Source organism: Pelobates fuscus, chromosome 2 (genome assembly GCF_036172605.1).
Source record: "Pelobates fuscus isolate aPelFus1 chromosome 2, aPelFus1.pri, whole genome shotgun sequence".
NCBI classification, from domain to species: Eukaryota; Metazoa; Chordata; class Amphibia; order Anura; family Pelobatidae; genus Pelobates; species Pelobates fuscus.
In genome coordinates this window covers 295,612,792-295,636,351 of record NC_086318.1, presented here as the reverse complement: position 1 = coordinate 295,636,351, position 23,560 = coordinate 295,612,792, and the positions used below count along the sequence as shown (strand labels likewise).

General features: G+C 38.2%; 1 protein-coding gene across 1 annotated transcript in view; it reads right to left on the bottom strand.

Moving 5' to 3' along the window:
* TRDN (triadin) overlaps positions 1 to 23,560 on the bottom strand; it is a 781,460-nt gene that overhangs the window by 54,135 nt on the left and 703,765 nt on the right. The window contains exons 67-68 of the mRNA XM_063441781.1: positions 21,461 to 21,508; positions 20,170 to 20,217 (exon numbers count right to left, since the gene is read on the bottom strand). Of these exons, the coding sequence (XP_063297851.1) occupies positions 20,170 to 20,217; positions 21,461 to 21,508 (96 nt within the window). The remainder of the gene's footprint in view (positions 1 to 20,169; positions 20,218 to 21,460; positions 21,509 to 23,560) is intronic.

Below are 23,560 nucleotides of genomic sequence, written 5' to 3'. Positions count from 1 at the left end.
ACAGATCCAATGATTTGTGGGATTTGCTAATTTTTACCGGAAATTCATCTATAACTTTTCCAAAGTAATCCAACCCATCACTCAAAAGGCCAGTGTTGAGACTTACTTCACCCTCAATCTAGAATTCTGTCTCTTATTGTATGGAACTGCTATACAGCTATCACTACTAGCTCTTGGAAGAGCTTCACAGCTACACTCTCCTGGAGTAGAGGCCTTCCCACTGAGTCCCTGGATCCAGGAGTTTGGTCCAGGGTGGGAAGGGATGGCGAGACCCCAATCAAGCTGCGGTTGTTCGTGGGGTCTATGGCGCTTATGGTGTCTGGTGCGGTGCTTATGGTCCTCAGCGCCAGCTAAGAAGCGGTCCTTGGCAGAGGTACCCAGCAGGGGTACAGTGAGCTCTGTTACACCGACCATAAAAACTTGGAATACATCCAAACAGCTAAACGTCTCGATGCTCTCTCCAGAATTCACACAACAGACAGTCAAGAACCCAAACAGAATGAAACCATCCTTGAAATCATCACTTTGTTGACCTCATGTCTTATATCCCACAGGAGATCAAAAATACGACACTTCCTAATAAACTCCCCACTTCATCTGAAGGCTTTCCACAATCACATGGAAAAATTTACGTACCAGAAAAAACACGTCTGAAAGTACTGTTCCACTTTCATGACTCTCTTATCGCTGGCCATGGGGGACAAACAAATTCACTTTACAGTATCCAACGACAATTCTGTTAGCCCTCTCTTCAAAAGGACATCAAAGACTGTTGGGTCATGCACAACTTGTGCTTGTGCTAAAGGTCGCACTTCTAAAATATCTGGTCTGCTACAACCCTTAACAATACAATACAGACCCTGGAGCCATCTTAAGGTTGACTTAATTGTAGATCTACCAACATCACAAGGATGTAACACCATTATGATTATAGTTGATCGCCTGAAAAAATGGCACATTTCATTCCTGCTAAGGGACTCCCTACTGTTGAACAAACTCTCTCTTCCTTAATAACATCTTCCGACTTCATGGGATACCTGAATCTATTCTCTCTGACAGAGGAACACAATTTACTTCCCGTTTCTGGAAAGCATTTTGTCAATCTCTCAAGATCTCAGTAGATCTTTTAACAGCCTTTCATCCAATCCAACAGACGAACTGAAAGGACAAATCAACCTTTGGAAACATATCCACTTACAATCTGATTGGAAAAAATTGCTCTCTACAGCCAAGTTTACTTACTATTCCAAACAGCATGATTCTACCCACAGTTCCCCGTTTTCTTTTAAACTATGGCTTCCATCCCAACACTCTCCCTGGGAGTCCTCCACTCACTCCAGATCCAGAAGTTGCTACTCACTTAAAACAATTAATACAAGGCTTCCAACAAGCTCAACACATTTTACAAGAAAGCCAACAAACATACAAAAAATATGCCGACCTTAAGAGAATGGCACTTCTGGTATACAAGGAAAATCAACTCATCTGGCTATCTACAAAAAATCGCAAGTTATCCAGTCCGACCAAAAAGATAGGTCCCAAATACATAGGACCTTTTCATATTTCCAAACTGTTATAGTACGATTGGAACTACCACATCAGTACCATATTCACCCTTCTTTACACGTTTCACTTATTGAACCTGTCAAAGAGAACCCTTTTCTTAATCGAGACATACCACCACCTGATCCTGTCATGATAGGCAGAGAAATTGAATATGAAGTAGAAGAAATCTTGGATTCACGGAAACAAAGAGGAAATTTGGAATTCCTCATCCATTAGAAGGGCTATGGTCCTGAGGAGAGATCCTGCGAACCTGTAAAAAATATACATGCCCCTAATCTTGTTAGAATATTTTATTATTGACATCCGAATTGTCCTGCACCCTTATGCCTCCAGAGAAGTGGGGTACTGTCACGACTGCACTTACCTTACCTCTACCCACGGCTGCAGCGGTCTCCTCTGGGTGCACAGCGAGGACTCCGGCGTGCACAGCATCGTGTACATCGGTCCTGCAACATGTGGACGTGGGTAGAGGTCCCAGCTGAAGTCACATGTGATTCTACTAGGTGCGCCGGCCTCTTAAAGGTACAGTACAGATGTAGTTTTTAAAGGACTAATCAACTTCTAGCCAATAGAATGTGAGAGGTGGATTTCACTCCTGTATATAATCACAGTCTACCTCTACCTCATTGCTCAGTTCTACTATGCTTACTGGGGTGTCAACTTCAGTGTGCCTATCCTGCCTTACCTGATTTATCTGATTTATCTCCAAACTCTCCTTTTACCTATCTAAAACCTCAACTGTCCTAGTTCTGAAACCTCATTCTACAATTCTACAATCCCACCCTCTCCTCTCAACTAGCCATCATGGCACCTTGTACATTTAAACGCCGCAGGCGCCCCCAACAACAACCCTGGCATACCTCCAAAAATGCTCCAGAACTGTTAAACGCTGTTGGAGAAAGTCTCACTGTGCATCTGACTTTCTCCACTATAAATGTATGCTGAGCTCATACAGCTTGGCTTGTTCCTCTGCAAAAGTTAATTACTTCAATACCCTCATAACCACACTCTCCCGCGAACCCAAATGACTATTTCACACATTTAACTCTCTTCTTCACCCTGCTGTTCCTCCTCCACCTACTAACTTGACCGACTCAGACTTTCACTTCATCTGCATCATACTTCACTGACAAGATCTCTACAATCAGAGAAGAGATCTCTCATCTTTCTTCTTCCCCTTACAATACTTCCCCTAACTTCACTCCCTCTGCTGTTCTATGTTCATTCGCACCCGCTACATTGGAAGTGGTTTCTGCTCTGCTCCATTCCTCCCACCCCACCACCTGCTCCCTAGATCCAATTCCCTCGCATCTCATCCATACTCTGTCTTCTTCTCTTTCTCCACCTCTCACAAAAATTTGCAATCTCTCTCTCTCCTCTGGTATATTTCCATCGCCCTTCAAACATGCAACTGTAACCTCAATTCTAAAGAAGCCCAATCTTGACCCTAACTCCCCATCTAACTATCGTCCTATCTCGCTACTGCCTTTTGCATCCAAGATCCTTGAAAGAATTGTTTATGCGAGATTGACAGACTTCCTCGAGTCCAACTCTCTGCTAGACCCGCTTTAGTCTGGTTTCCGCGCTAAGCACTCTGTGGAAACGGCACTGACCAAAGTATCCAACGATCTACTTGCTGCAAAATCTCGTGGTCACTACTCTATCCTAATTCTCCTTGACCTGTCTGCAGCTTTTGACACTGTTGATCATCAACAGCTTCTTCTCGTCCTGCGCAATATTGGTCTACAAGATATTGCTCTCTCCTGGTGCTCCTCCTACCTCTCCCAGCGCTTTTTCAGTGTTTCTTTCTCTGGCTCTGCTTCTTCTCTCCAACTCCTCTCTGTTGGTGTCCCCCAAGGTTCAGTCCTTGGTTCCCTCCTGTTCTCCATCTATACTGCCTCCCTTGGTAAACTCATTAGCTCCTTTGGCTTCCAATATCATTTCTATGCAGATGACACGCAAATCTACCTGTCCTCTCCTGATCTCTCCCCATCCCTCTTGACTAGTGTCTCTAACTGCCTATCTGCTATTTCTAACTGGATGGCTGCCAACTTCCATAAACTAAACTTGACCAAAACTGAAATGCTGATCTTTCCTCCCTCAAGTGTTGTTACTCCTGTGTCTGTCTCCCTCCAAGTCAACGGTGCTACCATCAGCTCCACCACGCAGGCTCGCTGTCTAGCTGTTCTCTTTGACTCCAACCTCTCCTTTAAGCCTCATGTTCAATCTATCGCCAAATCCTGTCATTTCCATCTCAAAAACATTGCGCGCATCCGCCCCTACTTAACACCCAGATGCGACTAAGGTGTTGGTCCATTCCACTGTCCTTTCTTGCCTTGACTACTGTAATCCACTTCTCAGTGGTCTTACGTGCTCCCAACTTACGTCTATCTTCTGTCTGTACTCCCACCTCTGATGCTCGCCTTCAAGATTTCTCGATAGCTGCACCGTTCCTGTAGAACCCGCTTCCCTCCTCCGTTAGATGCTCACCCAGTCTCCACTCCTTCAAAAAATCATTAAAAATCCACTTCTTCTTCATAAAAGCATATCAATTAAACTGTTAATAGCTCCTGACTGATTCCTCTTCTGCAACTGTCACTAGTCTAATACTATCCTTACCTCTGTTCCTGTGTGTCCAACTTGTCTGGTTACAACTACATGTCTGTTCCTCTACCCATTGTAAAGCGCTGCGGAATTTGACGGCGCTATATAAATATCATAATAGTAATAATAATAATAATAATCTGGTATCTGACCCTCTGCCTGTTTTACGTTTCTGAACCCATGCCGCCTGAACTGACCACTTGCTTTCCTCAACTACGAATTTGGTTTTCCATTTGGTACTTCGCCTTGTTTGATTCCTGCCTCCTGGACTCCTCCCGTCAAATACGTGACAGATGTAACACATGAGTGCAGATAAGACACAGGTTTAATAGAAAACAGACACCATTCTTGCAGATGGTCTTAAATATATATGTGTGAAGATCACAGAGTAAGGGGGGGAGTGAGAGAAAAAAAACAAGCAAACAGTGCAGAAGATGGTGCTGGAAGGGGGGGGGAGGGGAGTAAAAAAATAATAATTACTTATATAAAGAATGCATGAATTCCCATCCAAGAGTTACAGCATATGCATGAAGGCCTATATCCAGCAGACACAGATACAGAAACATACACACACACACACACACACACACACACATCCATATACATATATTTATTTATTTATTTATTTATTATTGCCATTTATATAGCGCCAACAGATTCCGTAGCGCTTTACAATATTATGAGAGGGGGATTTAACTATAAATAGGACAATTACAAATAAACTTACAGGAACAATAGGTTGAAGAGGACCCTGCTCAAACGAGCTTACATTCTATAGGAGGTGGGGTGTAAAACACATTAGGACAGGAATTTACAATCAAATAAGGTGGGCTGCCCTTTAGGAGAGGGAAAGAGACAGGTATGTGAGGTAAGATATACGCAAGTAGTGTATATGTACAAGTATACACAAGTACATACACAATATACACAAGTACATACAGCGATAGACATATAAATACAACCAAATGCACAAATATATGTACATGCACACCTATAAAAACATCCACACACAGGCACCAATACATGTACAAATGTGCCTACACATACATAGACCCATATATATGCATATACACATATATACCGTGTTTCTCCAAAAATAAGACCGGGTCTTATATTAATTTTAGTCACACAAAACACACTAGGGCTTATTTTCAGGGTAGGGCTTATTTATTTACGGTACCGGTATGTACATTGAATCCCCCCTTTAATTAATCCACCCCCTCTAATTAATCCACCCCCCTTTAATAAATCCACCCCCCTCTAATTAATCCACCCCCCTTTAATTAATCCACCCCTCTTTAATAAATCCACCCCCTCTAATTAATCCACCCCCTTTAATTAATCCACCCCCTTTAATTAATCCACACCCCCCTCTAATTAATCCACCACCCCTTTAATTAATCCATCCCCCCTTTAATGAATCCACGCCCCTTTAATTAATTCACCCTCCCTCTAATTAATCCACCCCCTCTAATTAATCCACCACCCCTTTAATTAATCCACCACCCCTTTAATTAATTCACCCTCCCTTTAATTAATCCACCCCCTTTAATTAATCCACCCCCCTCTTTAATAAATCCACCCCCTCTAATTAATCCACCCCATCTAATTAATCCCCACACCCCCTCTAATCCACACCCCCCTCTAATTAATCCACACCCCCTCTAATTAATCCACACCCCCTCTAATTAATCCACACCCCCCTCTAATTAATCCACCCCCCTCTAATTAATCCACACCCCCCCTCTAATTAATCCACACACCCCCTCTAATTAATCCACCCCCCTCTAATTAATCCACCCCCCCTTTAATTAATCCACCCTCCCTTTAATTAATTCACCCCCTTTAATTAATTCACCCCCCCTTTAATTAATTCACCCCCCCCCCTTAATTAATTAAGTCCCAGACATAAAATACCGGTATCTACTCACAGTTCAAAGAGTCCGACCACTGGGTGCCTCACCGCCCGGAATGGATCCTTCCGCTGAAGATCCGTGAAGGCAGACTGACGGCGCTGCGCACGTCGTCATCACGCTGCGCACGTCGTCATCACGCTACGCGATGCCGCGTCCCACAACGCTCCTCCCCCTCCTCATAGAAGAAGGAAGTCCCGCCAAAGGTAAAATGCCTAGGTCTTATTTTCGGGGTAGGGCTTATATTGCAGCCCCCCCTGAAAATTCGGCTAGGGCTTATTTTCGGGGTAGGTCCTATTTTCGGGGAAACACGGTATATATATATATATATATATATATATATATATATATAAAAAAGAAGAAGAAATTGTAGCCGTATTAGTCCAGTGATGTAGATGTAAAAAATATATACCGTATACACTCGAGTATAAGCCGACCCGAAAATAAGCCAAGGCCCCTAATTTTACCCCCAAAAACTGGGAAAACTTATTGACTCGGGTATAAGACTAGGGTGGGAAATGCAGCAGCTACTGGTAAATTTCTAAATAAAATTAGATCCTAAAAAAATTTATATTAATTGAATATTTATTTACAGTGTGTGTATATAATGAATGCAGTGTGTGTGTATATGACTGCAGTGTGTGTGTATGAGTGCAGTGTGTGTGAGTGCAGTGCGTATGAGTGCAGTGTGTATGACTGCAGTGTTTGTGTATGAGTGCAGTGTGTATGTATGAATGCAGTGTGTGTGTATGAGTGCAGTGTGTATGAGTGCAGTGTGTATGAGTGCAGTGTGTGTATGAGTGCAGTGTGTGTATGAGTGCAGTGTGTATGACTGCAGTGTGTGTATGACTGCAGTGTGTATGACTGCAGTGTGTGTATGACTGCAATGTGTGTGTATGAGTGCAGTGTGTATGTATCAATGCAGTGGGTGTGTATGAGTGCAGTGTGTATGACTGCAGTGTGTGTATGAGTGCAGTGTGTGTATGAGTGCAGTGTGTATGTATGAATGCAGTGTGTGTATGAGTGCAGTGTGTGTGTGTATGAGTGCAGTGTGTGTATGAGTGCAGTGTGTGTGTGTGTGTGTGTATGAGTGCAGTGTGTGTGTATGAGTGCAGTGTGTGTGTATGAATGCAGTGTGTGTGTATGAATGCAGTGTGTGTATGAGTGCAGTGTGTGTGAATGCAGTGTGTATGAGTGCAGTGTGTGTGTGTGTGTGATGCAGAGCCTTGGTGGGGGGGTGGGCATTTTTATATTTTTTTAATTATTATTTTAATAATTTTTATTTTTGTTATATTATTATTATTATTTGTGTTATATTATTATTTTATTTTATTATTTATATATTTTTTTTCGTCCCCCCTCCCTGCTTGATACATGGCAGGGAGGGGGGCTCTCACTCCCTGGTGGTCCAGTAGCATTGGTAGTTCAGTGGGGAGGGAGGGGGGCTGGCAGAGAGCACTTACCTCTCATGCAGCTCCTGTCAGCTCCCTTCTCCTCCGCGCCGGTCCGTTCAGCTCCTCTGTCAGCTCACACTGTAAGTCATTTACAGTTTTTTTCTTTTTTGTTAATTGTTTGTAGAAATAATATTTTTGGATGAAGTGTGTTGCCCAATAAAAAATAAAAAATGAAGAAAAACCGTTCCTCTCCTAATTTAACAGACATGCTGCCAATCCCACTATCCTGATGATGAATACTACTAATAGCGGTGGTGGCGGCAGTGGTGCTGGAGGCTGCAGTGGAGGAAGTGTCAACAGTCCTTATGGTTTGGAAAAGGTGTTCAGATTCTTAGAGGCTATGGAACAAAGACAATCCCTTCCCCTAACCCTCACTTTCTTCTTGGCTTAGAATGTTTTTTTTTCTAATTAAATTAGTTGTACAAATAATTGTGTATTGTGTATTCAGCAAAAATATGTGTTTGTGTTGCAGAAAGTGTTAGTTCTTGGTGGACTTACTCATGCAATGTTATTGTTTGACATTAGGAAACACTGCACAGTGCACGCACACTTGCACAGCACACACTGGTAAATTAACAGCAATATATTGGTAACCTAGTCTTGCATTAGGATCAATGTCAAAATGCCTCCAAACCTTCTATTTCCCTACTCAAAGTTGTTTCAAGTGCCTCATCATCTCAGGGGAGTGTCCGCCAGCCCACTCTTGAACATTTTGTTGGATTTTAATCCAGAGCAATGCCAAAACAGCAACCTAACAAAATCACCAACCAGATTGCCCACATTTATGGACTGCACCTACTGTCCAGCATCTATGACAAGATGTAAACATACAGTGGAATGTCACTTTAGACATACTGAAATCTGGGACAGAGAGGGCTATCTTCCCACTACTCCTTTGGTGTTGACCTCCCACTGTGGCATGATGATTGAATAATATTAGGTTAGCTAGCTTCCTCCATTAAGGGACGTAACGGGGATTTTGACCTACATTAATGCTGTTTTGGGGCATCTTCTTGTTTACACACCTCATAATAAAATAGAAAAAAAGTAAAAGTGAAACTCACATTACTTTGAGATCCTTCTCAACGTTTTTGTCCCCCAAAAATGTCTTTTCATTGTAGTGGTTTCAACCTGCATGACTGCATGAGTTTTGTGGTTCGTGCTACTTCCAAAGATGTAGAAGCTTATAGGGCTTATATACTGTGTGTATTTTCCCCACTGAAGGATGGTTACTAACGCTTTTGAGTGGATACATAGGAAGCTTTGTTCTTGTCAGGATGGAAGAGGTGAGTGGGTGGTCAACTGCACACTGAATTTTTCACTTTCACTTTGTATAAATCCCATATTTTCAACTTAAAATTACACTTGCTCCCCATTTTTTCATTAATACAAATTAATACAAGATAGCAAATGGAAAAATATTGCAAACAGCAATTATAAAACTATGCTGTATCACTTCCTATTGTTTTTTTTTCTGTCATATGGTGGCAGTACATGTGGGTTTTGCCCCTTTCCTGTGGACAAGCATCTAACATGATTCATTAAATCAACAAACCCCCTCCTCCTTGCCCTATAAAAGGGCTATCTGGCAAAACCTAACCCAGTTTCCTTTCTTGTCCCGAGAGGGAAGGACACAGCATCTGGAGGGTGAGACACACAAGCTGCTGGTCTGGGGGATCCGGTCCAAGAGCTGCCCTGGCGGTTAGCTGAGAGACCATGCTCCTTGCGTTATGGTTACGGAGCAAGTGGATATATTACCTTTTATGGGGTTCCGGCGAGTACTTCCTGGAGGCGGTCTTGAGGCACAGGTACAACTGATTGAAGCCTGCGCACAGCGTTGGAACGCACACCCGGGAGGTGATGCGTTCCACTAAAAGTTTTTGTTGCGCAAATGCGCATGCGCATACCAAAACTTTATTAACAAAAAACCCCACAAAATTTGATGTTCGGGGTAGATGAAGCTGTGCAGTACCCACTGACAGCATGGATGTTTGCCAGAAGTGGTAGGCCATGTCACCAGTCCCCCACACGGCTCAGAGGTATTTTGAGGTAAGATGAATTAATCTTTCCTTCAAAATTATCTCTGTAAAAGTTTATACACTTAATTTACAAGGACAAGGAAAAGAGGACATAGAGATCAGGAATCTACCCTAGTGGTTCTGTAGAGGTTCAGGTTAATAGCCTGGCTACTGCTAGGTTACTTCTTCATCATCTAGGTCTGCAAGAAGATAGAAATTGCTGTGTTACTTTGATCAACTAGACTTCCTGCTTTAAAGGTCTACTTTCTAATAAGGGTCAGGTTTTTTTTTGGTGTTGGGAACACCACTGCCTCCATGTTCATCCGTCTGTAGACCCATGCTTCAGTGTCTTCAGGAGGTTTCTCTGCAGGCTTCGGTGTTTCTGCTTTGAAGTTCAGGCCTCAATCCTGAGAATCTTGCTAAAAAAGATTTTTGCATCCATATGTTAAGCTGAAGGTTTTTGTAATCTGTCAGGTCCAGACATCCTCCTAGAGATCTGTTTTCCTTCCTGGGATTTATCATTATAATTTTACTGGCTCTTGGTAACTCTCTTTCGATCCTTTGGAAAAGGTTCCCTTACAAGTTTCGTTCCTCTAGGTCACCTTCTTGGGGGGCCGTCACATCGGCTAGAAGGTTCAGTGAGCTTCAGTCATTTTCTTCCCCAGATGATTTTTTTCAGTATCGCTCGTGGACACAGTGGTTCTTCACCCTAACTTTTTTCCTACGGTTTTGTACTCCGAGTCAACCGATTGTTTCTGCCTTCCTTTTGGTGGTTAGCTTAAATCGTTTTTTCTTGTATCTTAAAGGAGCATTGCAATATTTCTCTTCCTAGGTCTGAAGAGCTCAGGTATTCTGGCCATCTGTTTGTTATCCTCCAATATAAATTCCAGGGGTACGGTGCTTCCTGCAATTCTTTGTTTCAATTGACTAATACAAGTGAGTAGGTTGGCAGTTTCTTCCGGTGGTCTTCAAGTTCCGGTTTCTCTCACGGCTCTTTACACTCGGTTATTGGCTGCCTCAGGGACAGTAAGAGCTCTTGTTTCCTCCAGTAGACATCTGTGAGGCACCGTCTTGGAATGCCTTTCCACACTTTCATTAAACTCTACAGGCTAGAGATATTCACATCCTCTGAAACGGCCTTTGGGCGTAAAGGTTGCGAGCTGGGTTGGCATTGTACCCAGGGTGGGGGATCTTGCTATATCCCACATGTACTGCCGCCATATGACAGAAAAAAACAGATATTTTTACTTACTGTAAATTCTCTTTTTCTTAATATGGTGGCAGTACGGCTTCCCTCGCTCTATATAAAATTTTCTTGATTGCAGTGTAAGTTTTATCTGTGGTTTTTCTTGCTACTTACTGGGGTAGGTGTTTTCTAGATAGCCCTTTTATAGGGCAAGGGGGAGGGGATTGTTGATTTTTTAATCTTGTTAGATGCTTGTCCACAGGAAAGGGGCAAAACCCACATGTACAGCCACCATATTAAGAAAAAAATAATTTAGGGTAAGTAAAAATTTCAGTTTTTTAATCCAGACATATAAAAATCTAACTCAGAATTGGCATTTCATAATTGTCTACTATTACATAGGCATTAGGCCAGGCAATATTGTTGCCATTTTTGCACGTTTCCTGTGATTTTTTTTTGCTGTCCAAACTTATTTGACACCAAAAATATCTCAAACTAAAACTCAGCATATACTAAATTCTGGAGTCATGAAAAAAAAATCAGTCAAAGTGGTTTGAGAGGACCATGCACCCCACTTTTGAATATCAGTAAATACTGGAATGACCATGGATGGCACACTGTAGGGGTTGTTGTGCTTGAAATACTTAATAATGCTACATTATCATTTAAACAAAAGAAGTATAGCAGCAAAACACACTTGTGCACATCATTCTCATATACCAAATACACCCACAAAGAATAGGAGAAGCAGTTTAAACTATTTTTTATTTTTTTTAGGAATTGGCATGTTGGAAGATATAAGCACATTAAAGCTTATTAAAATATATAAACAGACATAGGCAATATTATCAACATTTTAAATTTATAGGCTGCATGTCTATTGTTTAATGTAGTAATTTTGAAATTCAGGTGCCATGATTTAATGAATCAATGTCCTGCCATAGACAGCACTGTCTCGTCATGGCTAATCAGTGTAGTCTGGTTTGCTACAGGATTAGAAAGCAGTGACAACATATAAGCATTATTTAGGAGCCCAAATTTGTGGAGAAATAAAAAAAAAAAGCATTTTATATTAGACTCAATATTATATATTGAAAGGTTTTGCAGCAAATTATAACACAAACAAAAAAGCAGCAATTCTTTTTCTAATAAACGTTTTTAATAACAGTAAAAAGTTAAAAGCGTATACACATTTTATTACACATTAATGCATTTTTATTTGTTCATTTGCATTATACAGAGCATAAATCCATCAGCAATACATCATTAAAAGTCAGTAGCAAAGCAACATATAAAAGCATTTGTTGATTTGATAGCACAGACAAAGTGACATGTTTTATGTAACCGCTTGCATCAGTTACTGGTACTAAATCCATTTATGTATGTTGTAACAAATTTAAATGACTTCACATCTGTGCCTTTGATAGCAATTCGGAGGACACATATATAGATGGAAAATAAGAAATTAAAATAAACTTGTGATATTATGCATAATAAATTATCTTATAGCATATAGCTAAATACAAAATATCTTTACATTATTTTTTAAACTGCATATAGAAAACTAATATATTTTTTAGGATAGTTCATAAATAAAGCTCGGTTTTATTGAAAAATTTACTACTTGTATTGTATTTTTTTTTTCTGGTTGAGAAAACATGTCTTTTTTTGTAAACACCCTTAAGCTGCTTAAGCAAAAAAAATAAAATTATACATTACATATGTTTTGTAAGCTTGCTGAAGGAAACACAGCGTATTTGAAAAAAATACATGCATTTTAAATAAATAAGCAAATAAATTAACTTAGTTTAAAATATCCCTGGAGAGAAAGTTATGAAGGGTCGTCAGTTGTTTTTTTGTTTTGTTTTTTAAGCTAAAAATATTGCTGTAAATCTGTTTTATTTATTAAACTAACACTATCAATGTCTAGTGCGAAAAGTTGTTTTATTGTCACAGGCTTATGTTAAGTACAAATTGAGAAGTTATCCAAAACATTAAAAAAAAAGAAGGAAATAAATATGTCTGGTAATAATTGCACAAAATTAAAGTTGTACCAAATACAGTATAATGCAAAACACACACACACACACACACACACATATACACAAAACTAAATATGACCTAGTTAGCTATTTCCTCTTTTTGTTTTGTTAATTTCTCAGTTTTACCCGTATTAACCCCTTCAGGACGGAGTCAAAAGTGCACGTTCTGATCAAAACAAAACGTAAACAAAAACTGGAATTTGCGCTATATGTCTGTTCAACCGTAATTCACCGCTGTCACATTAAGTGCACCCCCACTTATTATATATAATTTTGTTCAGGATAAACAGGGCTTTAATTTATCCTTAACTATTCATATATGGAACATAATTTATTATGAATACAATGTAAAAAAGATGTGAGAAAATAAGATATTTTTTTACATTTGTATTTCCATCTGACATTTTAGCTGTGAATGTCATAATACTGTTCTACTTTTTACTGCAAAAAAATGCACCTATTTGTAATCAGCGATGTCTCACGAGTACAACAGTATCCCCCATTAACAGGTTTTATGGTGTTTTGGAAAGTTACAGGGTCAAATATAGAACGTTTAATTTTCAAACTGAAATTTGCCAGATTAGTAATGTTACCTTTGAGACGGTGTGGTAGCCCAGGAATGAGAATTACCCCCGTAATGGCATACCATTTGAAAAAGTAGACAACCCAAGGTATTGAAAGTGGGGTATGTTTAGTCTTTTTTAGTAGCCACTTAGTCACAAACACTGGCCATATTACAACAATAATATAGTCCATAAAAGTGCCATTCGTTTGCAAAAAACGCAAAAAAAATTCACTTTTACTTAAAATATCATCGTTGTAATACAATTTACCAGTTTGAAACACTAATATTTGAGTTCAGCAAAGTCTCCCAAGTAAAACAGTACCTCCTATGTACTTTCTCCCTGTGTTGTCAGACATGTCAATCAAATTTTAATTAATTAATCAAGTCACATAATTACGTTAAAAGATTACTTAAATATACATGTAGAATTTTAATATATATGCATTTATAGGTATTTAACCCCTTAAGGACACATGACATGTGTGACATGTCATGATTCCCTTTTATTCCAGAAGTTTGGTCCTTAAGGGGTTAAATTATACGTGTATACTTATGTAATCTTTTATGTAATTATATGTATTTATATATCAAACAAGTGAGGCATCCACTTTATCATCATTTGGTAAACAAAGGGACTACACTGGATTCTAGGTGAAAACTAATGTTAGATGTGTATGTGTAACATTCATAATATGTATACACAAGTGAGTGAATAAAGAGTCTATAAAATCAGGACCACAAATACTCACTGGGAATTCAAAGCAAATTAAAAGTGAATTTAAGGCCAAAGTAGCTGAATATGATGTATAGGTGACTTTTTCTAAGTTCAGCAATTTTGAATAGTGAATAGTTTAGTGAATAATCTTGTCAGGACAATATCTATACCACAAAATCAACAGATTAAAATAAATAACATTAAATAAATAAGAATCAATACATGGTTTGAAAAAGATTAAATAAAACCACTGTGCAAAAAACTTAATAAAAAAAAAACAAAAGAGGTACACATAACTCCTCTTCATGTGACGATAAATAAAAAAGTTAACTTTTCAGTACACACTGTGAATCGACTGGTAGGTATTTAAGATAATGTAATGGCACACTAATGGGCTTTTTTTTAAACCTTGTTGCTTCTTTTTAGTGACTGACCACTACTGTTATTGAGTAGTGTCTGTCTCCCGACTCTGAATGATAACTTATATTATTTTCTATGGGAGATGGTAACCACCACTACTTAGTGACTGGGTCCATACCTGTTACTACTAATTACCGGCTGTTGCTAATCTAAAAAACCTAACACCAACCCCTGGCCTAGTGTAAAGAGGTTAATGACAGCTAAATCCATATACATTCTGCTAATAAATTTTACTGGCTAGTCACTGGTTTTCATGTGGCTAGTGGACACACAGGGTGAAGTGCACATGTTAATAGCCTGTTAATATGTGGCTGGTCAGTATCTTGTTACGGCAGCCATTACTTAGCAAAAAATATAGAGACAAGATTACCTGGTGGTAGTTGCAGTAGCTTATTCATTTACTCACAGTAAAAGGTTTTTACTGACTCAATTGTTAGAGCAGATCCACCACTTGTCAATAAAATAATTCCATACTGCCATGATGGCAAACTACACAGGGGGCACATGTATCAGCTTTGCAATCAGAAAAGTGGGCGAATCACAATGGAAACCAGTTGAATCTATAGGCTTATACCATTGGTGATTGCATCACCACTTTTATGATCATGACTCCTTGATAAACCTCCATGGTAGTGTCTACGTATCCCTATTTGCGCCACTCCAATAAAATAATAGAGGGAAGGAAAAAGCAGTGCAAAAAAAAAATCTTTAGCTTATTAAAAAAAAAAAAAAAACATTATACCTTAAATGGAAAGTAGGTTAATAAATCAATATGTGTGATACTTCTGATTAGTGTATTAGTGTATTTAAAACTTATATGAATTTATTTTATTTACTATTGGCTCAATGCGAACTGTGGTGCAAAAAGCAGTGCAATGTGATTGTATTGAGTAGTCATTTGTGAGCTCCAGTTTTCTGAGTGTGCCATTTACATCATCTTATATACCTACCTGTTGATAGACATTTAAATTGTATGCTATGTTATTTTCTCTTATATTGCAACCATGAGCTGCATGTACAGATAAGTATTTTTGTTTCTATTTTTAAAAAAAGTGGTGTTAGATTTTGTGATTTGTGTTCCATAATTAAAACACATCTTCCTATTTTTATTAATAATTTTTTGAGCATCACTTTAACACACTTGCATGCAATATACACCTAATTTAATTTCTATCTTGGCTCAAGTATTCCTACTTAAACACAGAATACAAATTTATTGCAATACCGACTTGAAATAATTTGGCATACCAAAATATTTCAAATCATAACAAAATGAGTGCCACATAAAAGCAATATACACTTAAAATAATATTAAACATTCATTTTAACCTTTGCTGCCTTCATAGAGAATAATTGTGTCACTCAACCAATGTGTATCATTGTAGATATACCTCTGTTATGCCAGCTTTTAGCTAATCAGGAAGGGTTGAGAGGCTGATAGCATCAAAGCCAAAAACAGTCAATCAGTGGTGGCAGTCAGGTAATGAAGTAGAACAGGTACAAGAAAACTGGTTAAGACTAGCATTTATCAAATTCCACTGGGAGATTAGTCTGTGAGAGCTGGTTGAGTAGAATAACTACTTGTGACCTGACACATTGCTTCCCTCACAAACATACCCTGGTGGTGCCTTGCATAGTAATTTGGCATATATCTGAAGTAGTCTAGATATAGTACACACTAGATACAGCCTTTTCAACCTTTACTTCTATTTAAAATAAAAGGTTAAGATAGTTTGGTACCTTTTTAAAGTTTTATATTTGATATATAATACTATATAAACTGATACTTTGAAAACTGTTTTTACATTTGGTGTACAGAAAACAAATACAATGTATGATGATTGGTTTGAAATACAAAAGATCACATTTTATCTAGAACCCAACATACTTCTCAAGAATAAAATGTTTAAAAATGCACTTACTCTTAATGATAAAACCATGACCAAACTTGAAAGTTAACAAGTCCCTAGCTGTCATGAGGATGTATGAATAGGAATGGATAGGACCCCAATTGTTACCTATTTCATCGAGTATGTGTGCATATTCATTTTTGCCTCCATATATTTGTACCTAATTGTTTTTTGACACCCCACATGTGCATCTGCCAATTGTATGATGATCTGCTTGATGATTATGCACAATATTAAATGTATTTTAAAAAAAAAGAGAGATTTCTTCTCCAAAAATTTGCTTTCATGGAAAATAAATAATCTATAGTTGGACCATTTATCTATACTTAATTGACAAAAAATCTCATTTTCTTTGGAAAACTACCAAAGCACCAGTAATTGACGGGCTATCAAGTAATTATTGTATTGTAAAGTGAAATACATATGTGGTTTTCACTTAGAGAAATGTAAAAAGAAAACAAAATAAACATATTAACTGTGCTCCAATAAGCACAGTCTTTCAAGGTCATACTAAATTTCTGTGTATCCAATCTGTCCACTTTCTTATATGACTTCCATTTCTTTGTAGTTACACATGCCTCTGTCTTTTCTGATTATACACAGCCAAATGCATTCTGTCTAGGTTAACCTTATCTTATGACCAATGCCATCACTCTCTGTACTTCTTACATGCTAGTGCCTTGATAACCTTTTATGGTACTGCCAGTAATAACCAATAACTCCTCTGTTGCATATCCCATTGCAGACCAACATAACTTACAGTAAATAACTTCCATGTTCATTGAAACAAAGTCATATAGAAAGAAACAATGATTGTTTTTTTTTAACTTTAAGAGTAATCTTCCTTTCTTAAAGCTTCTTCACAACATACTTGATGTGTCATTTGATTTTGCTGTAAAGCAGAATTAGCAGAATACATAAATTAACATAAGTGAAGAAAACATTTATATACTTGTAAGACTAATAATTTACCCCTAAAACTCACAAAGCTTTTTACCCATAAAAAGCTAAGTTACAAAATAAACTAAACTTGTTTAGTTGGTTTTCTTGTAGGTACATACACTGATAAGTCACAAAATTAAAACCACATGTCTAATATCATGTAGGTCCCCCTGGTGCTACCAAAAGAGCTCTGATGCATCGAGGCATGGACTTCACCTGATCTCTGACATCAAGACACTAGAAGCAGATCCTTTAAGTCCTGCAAGTTGTGAGGAGGGACTCCGCAGATTTGATTTGTTGTTCCAGTCATCCCACAGATGCTCAATCAGATTGATACCTGGGGGATGTGGAGGTCAAATTATTGCTTTAAAGGGGCGTACATGGTCTGCAAATATCTCTAGGTAGGTGGTACATGTCAAAGTAATAGCCACATGACTGCTTGGACCCAAGGTTTTCCAGCAGAACATTGCCAAGAGCATAACACTGCCTCTGCCAGCCTACCTTCTTCCCATAGGGCATCCTGCTACAATCTCTTCCACAGGTAAATGATGCACATGCACCTGGCCCTCCAACTGATTTAAAAGAAAACATGATTCATCCATCCAGTCAACTTTCTTCCATTGCTCCATGGTCCACTCATGTCCCCATTAAAGGTGCTTCTAGCAGTGGACAGGGGCCATCATAGGCACCCTGACCATTCTGCAGCTATGCAGACCCATACACAGCAAGCAGGGATGCACTCTGTGTTCTGACACCTTTCTATCATGGTGAGCATTAAGTTATCAGTTATTTGAGCTACAGTAGTGCCTTGGGCACCCATGTTCCTTATGTCAGTTCACTAGTTGTCCTTTCTTGCAGCACCTGTGGTAGGTACTAAACATTGTATACCGGGAATACCCTACAAGACTTACCATTTTGGAGATGCTCTGACCCAGGAATCTAGCTATCACTATTTCACACTTGTCAAAAAACATTTATATCTTTTTGCCTGCCTATTTTCTCTGCTTCCATCACATGAAGTGCAAGAAGTGACTGTTCATTTGCCAAATATATCTTACACCTTGGCAGGTGCCATTGTAACATTATAATCAATGTTATTCATTTCAGTGGTTTTAATGTTGTGGCTGACCAGCGTATTTGTACACTTACATGACTAAATCATCCTCCAAAACCTCCAACATCTTTAAAACTGTGTAGAAGCTGTATATGCATGGGTGCTGCTGTATATGCATGAGTGCTGCTTCTATGGTTCTTATATACATAAAACACACAAAAAGGCCAAAGAAAAAGAAAAAGTATCTATGCTGGGTGGGTCATAGCTCTGTGGGTAGATATGCAATGTTAAATTAATTGCTCAATAATTGTGTACATATGTTAACTGACAATAGTTAAGAGAAAGGATTTTTCTATGCAATGAGTCATGTGTAGATGAGTGGGTTTTATAAGTACGCAGTTTCTGAAATAAAGCTACTTTAACCTGTGCTTTCCATTGTATTTTGGAACTTTACCTTTGTGTGGGATTTGTTGTTATGGTACAGTAAAGTTTTTGCATGCATGGCCTTCTTTTGTGTGCATATGTGTGTTTGGGCTGAGTTGGGTTCATGTTTTTGACTGAATCCTTATGATAATTGAGAACACTTCTTTCTCTATGACCACTTAACTAACACAAAGTAGTGGTTGTGGTGCTTCCAGTGGAGTGTTTCTTTAACTAAAAACTAATGGTATAGTATAGTCTCCAAAAGAGAAGGATAGTAATTCATTCAATACCTAGCTCTACTTCAAAACAGGAAACATGGCATGTTTTAGATGGGCTACCTCCCTTTCTGGTGGCTCTGATATAACAGTACCAACTGCTATAGATAGGGGGAAGGTCAAGGGTCTAAAAATGATCAAGCATGGAAAGGAATTGTTTATCAATTTGAACTAGAAAACTGTAACATGAGCGAGTCATTGGGGACTAGAGGAAATAATCAATTAAAAGATCATTATAAGAACAATGTACATATTAATTTCATCATGAGACTGGCATTAGTGGCACTTCTTTTTTAAAAAGCAAATTACTCAATTATAATAGTCAAGGAGAGGAATATAATATTTAATTGTACCACTTAACTTAAAGGGACACTATAGTCACCTGAACAACTTTAGCTTAATGAAGCAGTTTTGGTGTATAGAACATGCCCCTGCAGCCTCACTGCTCAATCCTCTGCCATTTAGGAGTTAAATCCCTTTGTTTATGAACCCTAGTCACACCTCCCTGCATGTGACTTGCACAGCCTTCCATAAACACTTCCTGTAAAGAGAGCCCTATTTAGGCTTTCCTTATGGCAAGTTCTGTTTAATTAAGATTTTCTTATCCTCTGCTATGTTAATAGCTTGCTAGACCCTGCAAGAGCCTCCTGTATGTGATTAAAGTTTAATTTAGAGATTGAGATACAATTATCTAAGGTAAATTACATGTGTTTGAAAGTGAAACCAGTTTTTTTTTTCATGCAGGCTCTGTCAATCATAGCCACGGGAGGTGTGGCTAGGGCTGCATAAACAGAAACAAAGTGATTTAAGACCTAAATGACAGTGAATTGAGCAGTGAAATTGCAGGGGAATGATCTATACACTAAAACTGCTTTATTTAGCTAAAGTATTTTAGGTGACTATAGTGTTCCTTTAAATCTAGAAATTATAATTTAGTCTTGAAAGTGTGAATGTTTATGCAGCAGTAATATTTATTTTCATTTAATCAGTTCAGGATTTAAGTATAAATGCAACCTTATTAATTTCAGAATGACTTAAAACTCCTTCCAGACTTTTGATCTATAAGAAAAAAATCTACCTACTTGTTTTGTCATCATGAACCACATGTTCAAACTTCAAAATCTTCTCATCTAGAAAAAAGAAAATATATTTATATTTAGACTAGTACCACAAATATTGCTTTTGTATAATAAATTATATATAAAGTGAATTATAGGGTTATTATTATTATTACAAAAGTATAGGGTTGTAAGCTTTTGCAAATACGTCATAGAGAAAATATCTTAATATATATTATCAGTGCTTTGTTGCATCATTGGGGTAAGATATTTTATACCTTATGAAATTGTCTTAATCTTTGGCTAATACATACTTTTTTTTTAATCGGTGCCCATTACATCAATTGGACTGCATCACCTATGATTAATGTATCCTTGATTTTCCATACATTATTTTAAATCCCACTTTTTGAAGGGGAAACCTTTACACATCTGAGATAATGCAGCATGATAACAACCAAAATAATACAAAAAGGGGAAAGGGTGTGCATAAATGCATACAGGGCCAGATTTCTCATAAGACCACAGAGACCATGGCCTCAGGACAGCTCACGGGCATGGCCCGGCCCTGCAGAAACTCTGTATCGTTGGTGGTACGGCAGGAAGGTTCAGGCAAGAATGAGAACCTGTTTCCCATTCTTGCACATGACCTGCAGCTGCAGGTTCTCTGTCCCCCGCAGGCAGCCAAAGGAACTGCAGGAGAGCATGTTGTGATGACATCTCATCATAACTCCTCTGAACTCCTATACTTCAGGCTGCCTGCCATTACTGCCGAATCTCTCACATTGTTGGGCAAGGGAGTTAATTGGACGAGAGACACAGGGGAAGGAGTTAAGCTAGATGTGAGTAACTGAGGAAAGGGGGACATAAGTGGAGAATGAGTGAGTGAAGGAGAGAGGGGACATAAGAATAGCCACAGGTGATGATGGGGTAGAAAAAAAGGAGAGCAATTGTGTAAAACTGTGTTGAACAAGTGATTTAAGAAGGTGATTTAAGGAGGTGAGTATATTCATAGACTTTAAATTCTATTTTGCTCTACTTATGATGCTGAGCTGTTCTCTGACTAAAAACCGTACCCTCCTTGTTTTGATGTTTGTGCTTGAGAGTAAGTTTCCACAGGCATACACACATGGTTCTTCAATAACAATAGGCTTGGACCTTTTCTCTGGTAGAACAAGGCTCTTTGCAATGGCACAATCTACAAGGTCTCTGTCATATATGTGCTGTTTTTTTTTTTATTGACTGAATCTCTTCTTGTAAAAACATTGGATGTAAATATCTTGTGACAGTACCTGCTAAGACGGAATCAACATACCTGACTTTGTATCTTGAGGTGCTTTGTCATGTTTAAACGTTTTTTCTTCTAACAAAAAGGAAACAAATAATTGTAACTTTAGGTTATACTAGAGTAAGTAAAAATGCAAAACATAAGCATGGTTAAGCTGCAAACATACATCGGCCAAATAAATTACCACAATGCAATATATATGAAAATACCAGAGCTTTCTTTATTACCACATATTAGTCAGCAGTTGTTTGGTCTATATATAGGTATGAAAGATAAGGGAAGATTCTGCAGTTCAAAATTTTGCGTGTATGACAAATACAGGACACATATTAAAAGGTATGCATTAACTATTTTGTTACCTTTGGAAGGCCATCATACCAACATAGGCGGATTCTTTTTTAGATCCAGGTACTTGTGGCTCATTTATTAAAGGAAGACCCACCCCCCATCTTGATATTCTCATCTTGATGTTTTCGGCCTCTCAATGATTACCCATTGAGTGAAATAGTACTTAGCAAGAGTTGTATTTTCATTAAATGTCTTTTATTCACTTGAGTGCACCTATACACTGTATGTACTTATCTGTATTGTATGCAAACGAGGTCAAAACATATTCATCTACATTGCTCCCACATTGTCTTACCCATTTACTTAAAGTATTCTTTAAGCTCATGTCTGTTTGTCATTAATATGCATTTTATATTGTCACTTTGAAGATTTTCATGTTTTCTTTTATGATTTTCCTATCTGACTAAAAAGGCTTAAAGTATATTGAGCTCCTCCTCATCCTCCTGCAATTGGAATCATACCAGGGGGACATAAATTATTTTTGTTTTGAGCATACATAATCGTTCATATATAGGTCTAAATTTTGTTTCAGTTGACAGAAGGTTTAAAATTGGCAAGATTTTGTATTAAATTATTTTGATTTATGAAAAGGATCATACTTGGGACATAACAGCAGTCCTGCTTTGGTTGTAGTTTTTTTTAATTTTATTTTTCTTACAATGTTTATAATAATTTAGAAATAAAACAACAACAAAGAGCAAAACATAATGAGAAAAAAAAGAAAAAAAACTTGTTGAATTTCTATATATAAGGCATTTACTCATGTGTTTTTGAGTGTCACTTCTCTAAAGCCCCTGAATGGTTTATGAGGAAAAATGCAGCAAATGGGAGATTAATTAATCACCTGGACACCTTGGACACTCTAGGACCTTCTGCTCTGCTCAGTTACTGTGACTTGGTTAATGGAGAAGTGAACTCCTCATTAGCCCATCCAATTTTGCCCTGCAATGATAGGCTAGTGCCCTAGTACTCTTAAACTGTGTGATCACTGAGTGATTAGTGTGTTAAAAAAATCTATTTTAAAAATGTAATTTACTAGAAAAAGTGTGTGACTTTATTTAACCATGTTAAATATTACATACAATTCAAAGAGTGCCTAGTTAAACGGAACATAGCCAGTTCACAATTCTACTAGATAAAAATGTTGATTCCTCTTCAAAACATGTTGAGGATGTAAAATAAATAAAATATATTAAACCACAATAACACCCTTGATCAATATGTTAATATTGTTATCCTTTATGATTTTTACCAATTTTTTTTTTCATCTTAAACTGATTAGTTAATATGTCTAAAGCATATTTTCAAATTAAGATGGAAAAACGGGTTAGACCTTAAAGAGAAAAAAAATACAATTGCATTTTCTGCTTATTTTTAAATGATCTAGTAAAGTTTCATATTTGGTGAGATATTTTAAAAATCCATTGTCTTTGGACCAACACAAAACGCAGGATGGTATGGAAGAGCTTTACCAAGCAGACTCCGGCCATTGGTGGTTCAGACACAGGGATTGTCATGCAGCTGACACAGCTCACACATGGCTGGGTGACAGGAGTGCAGGGGGAGCTTAACAAACTACCCCTATGGAGGATTAATTATTTTCCAACCAGGACTATAAAAGCTTACCGAGTGGCAGGGGAGGTGAGGCTTACGGAGTGGCAGGGGTGGGGCTTACATAGTGGAAGAGGTTGGGCTTAAATGGCAGCAGGGGCAGAGTCTACAGTTCCCAGAAGCTCCTGGTAACCGTTGCACAGGAAGGGGGAAGAAGGACAGAGTCCC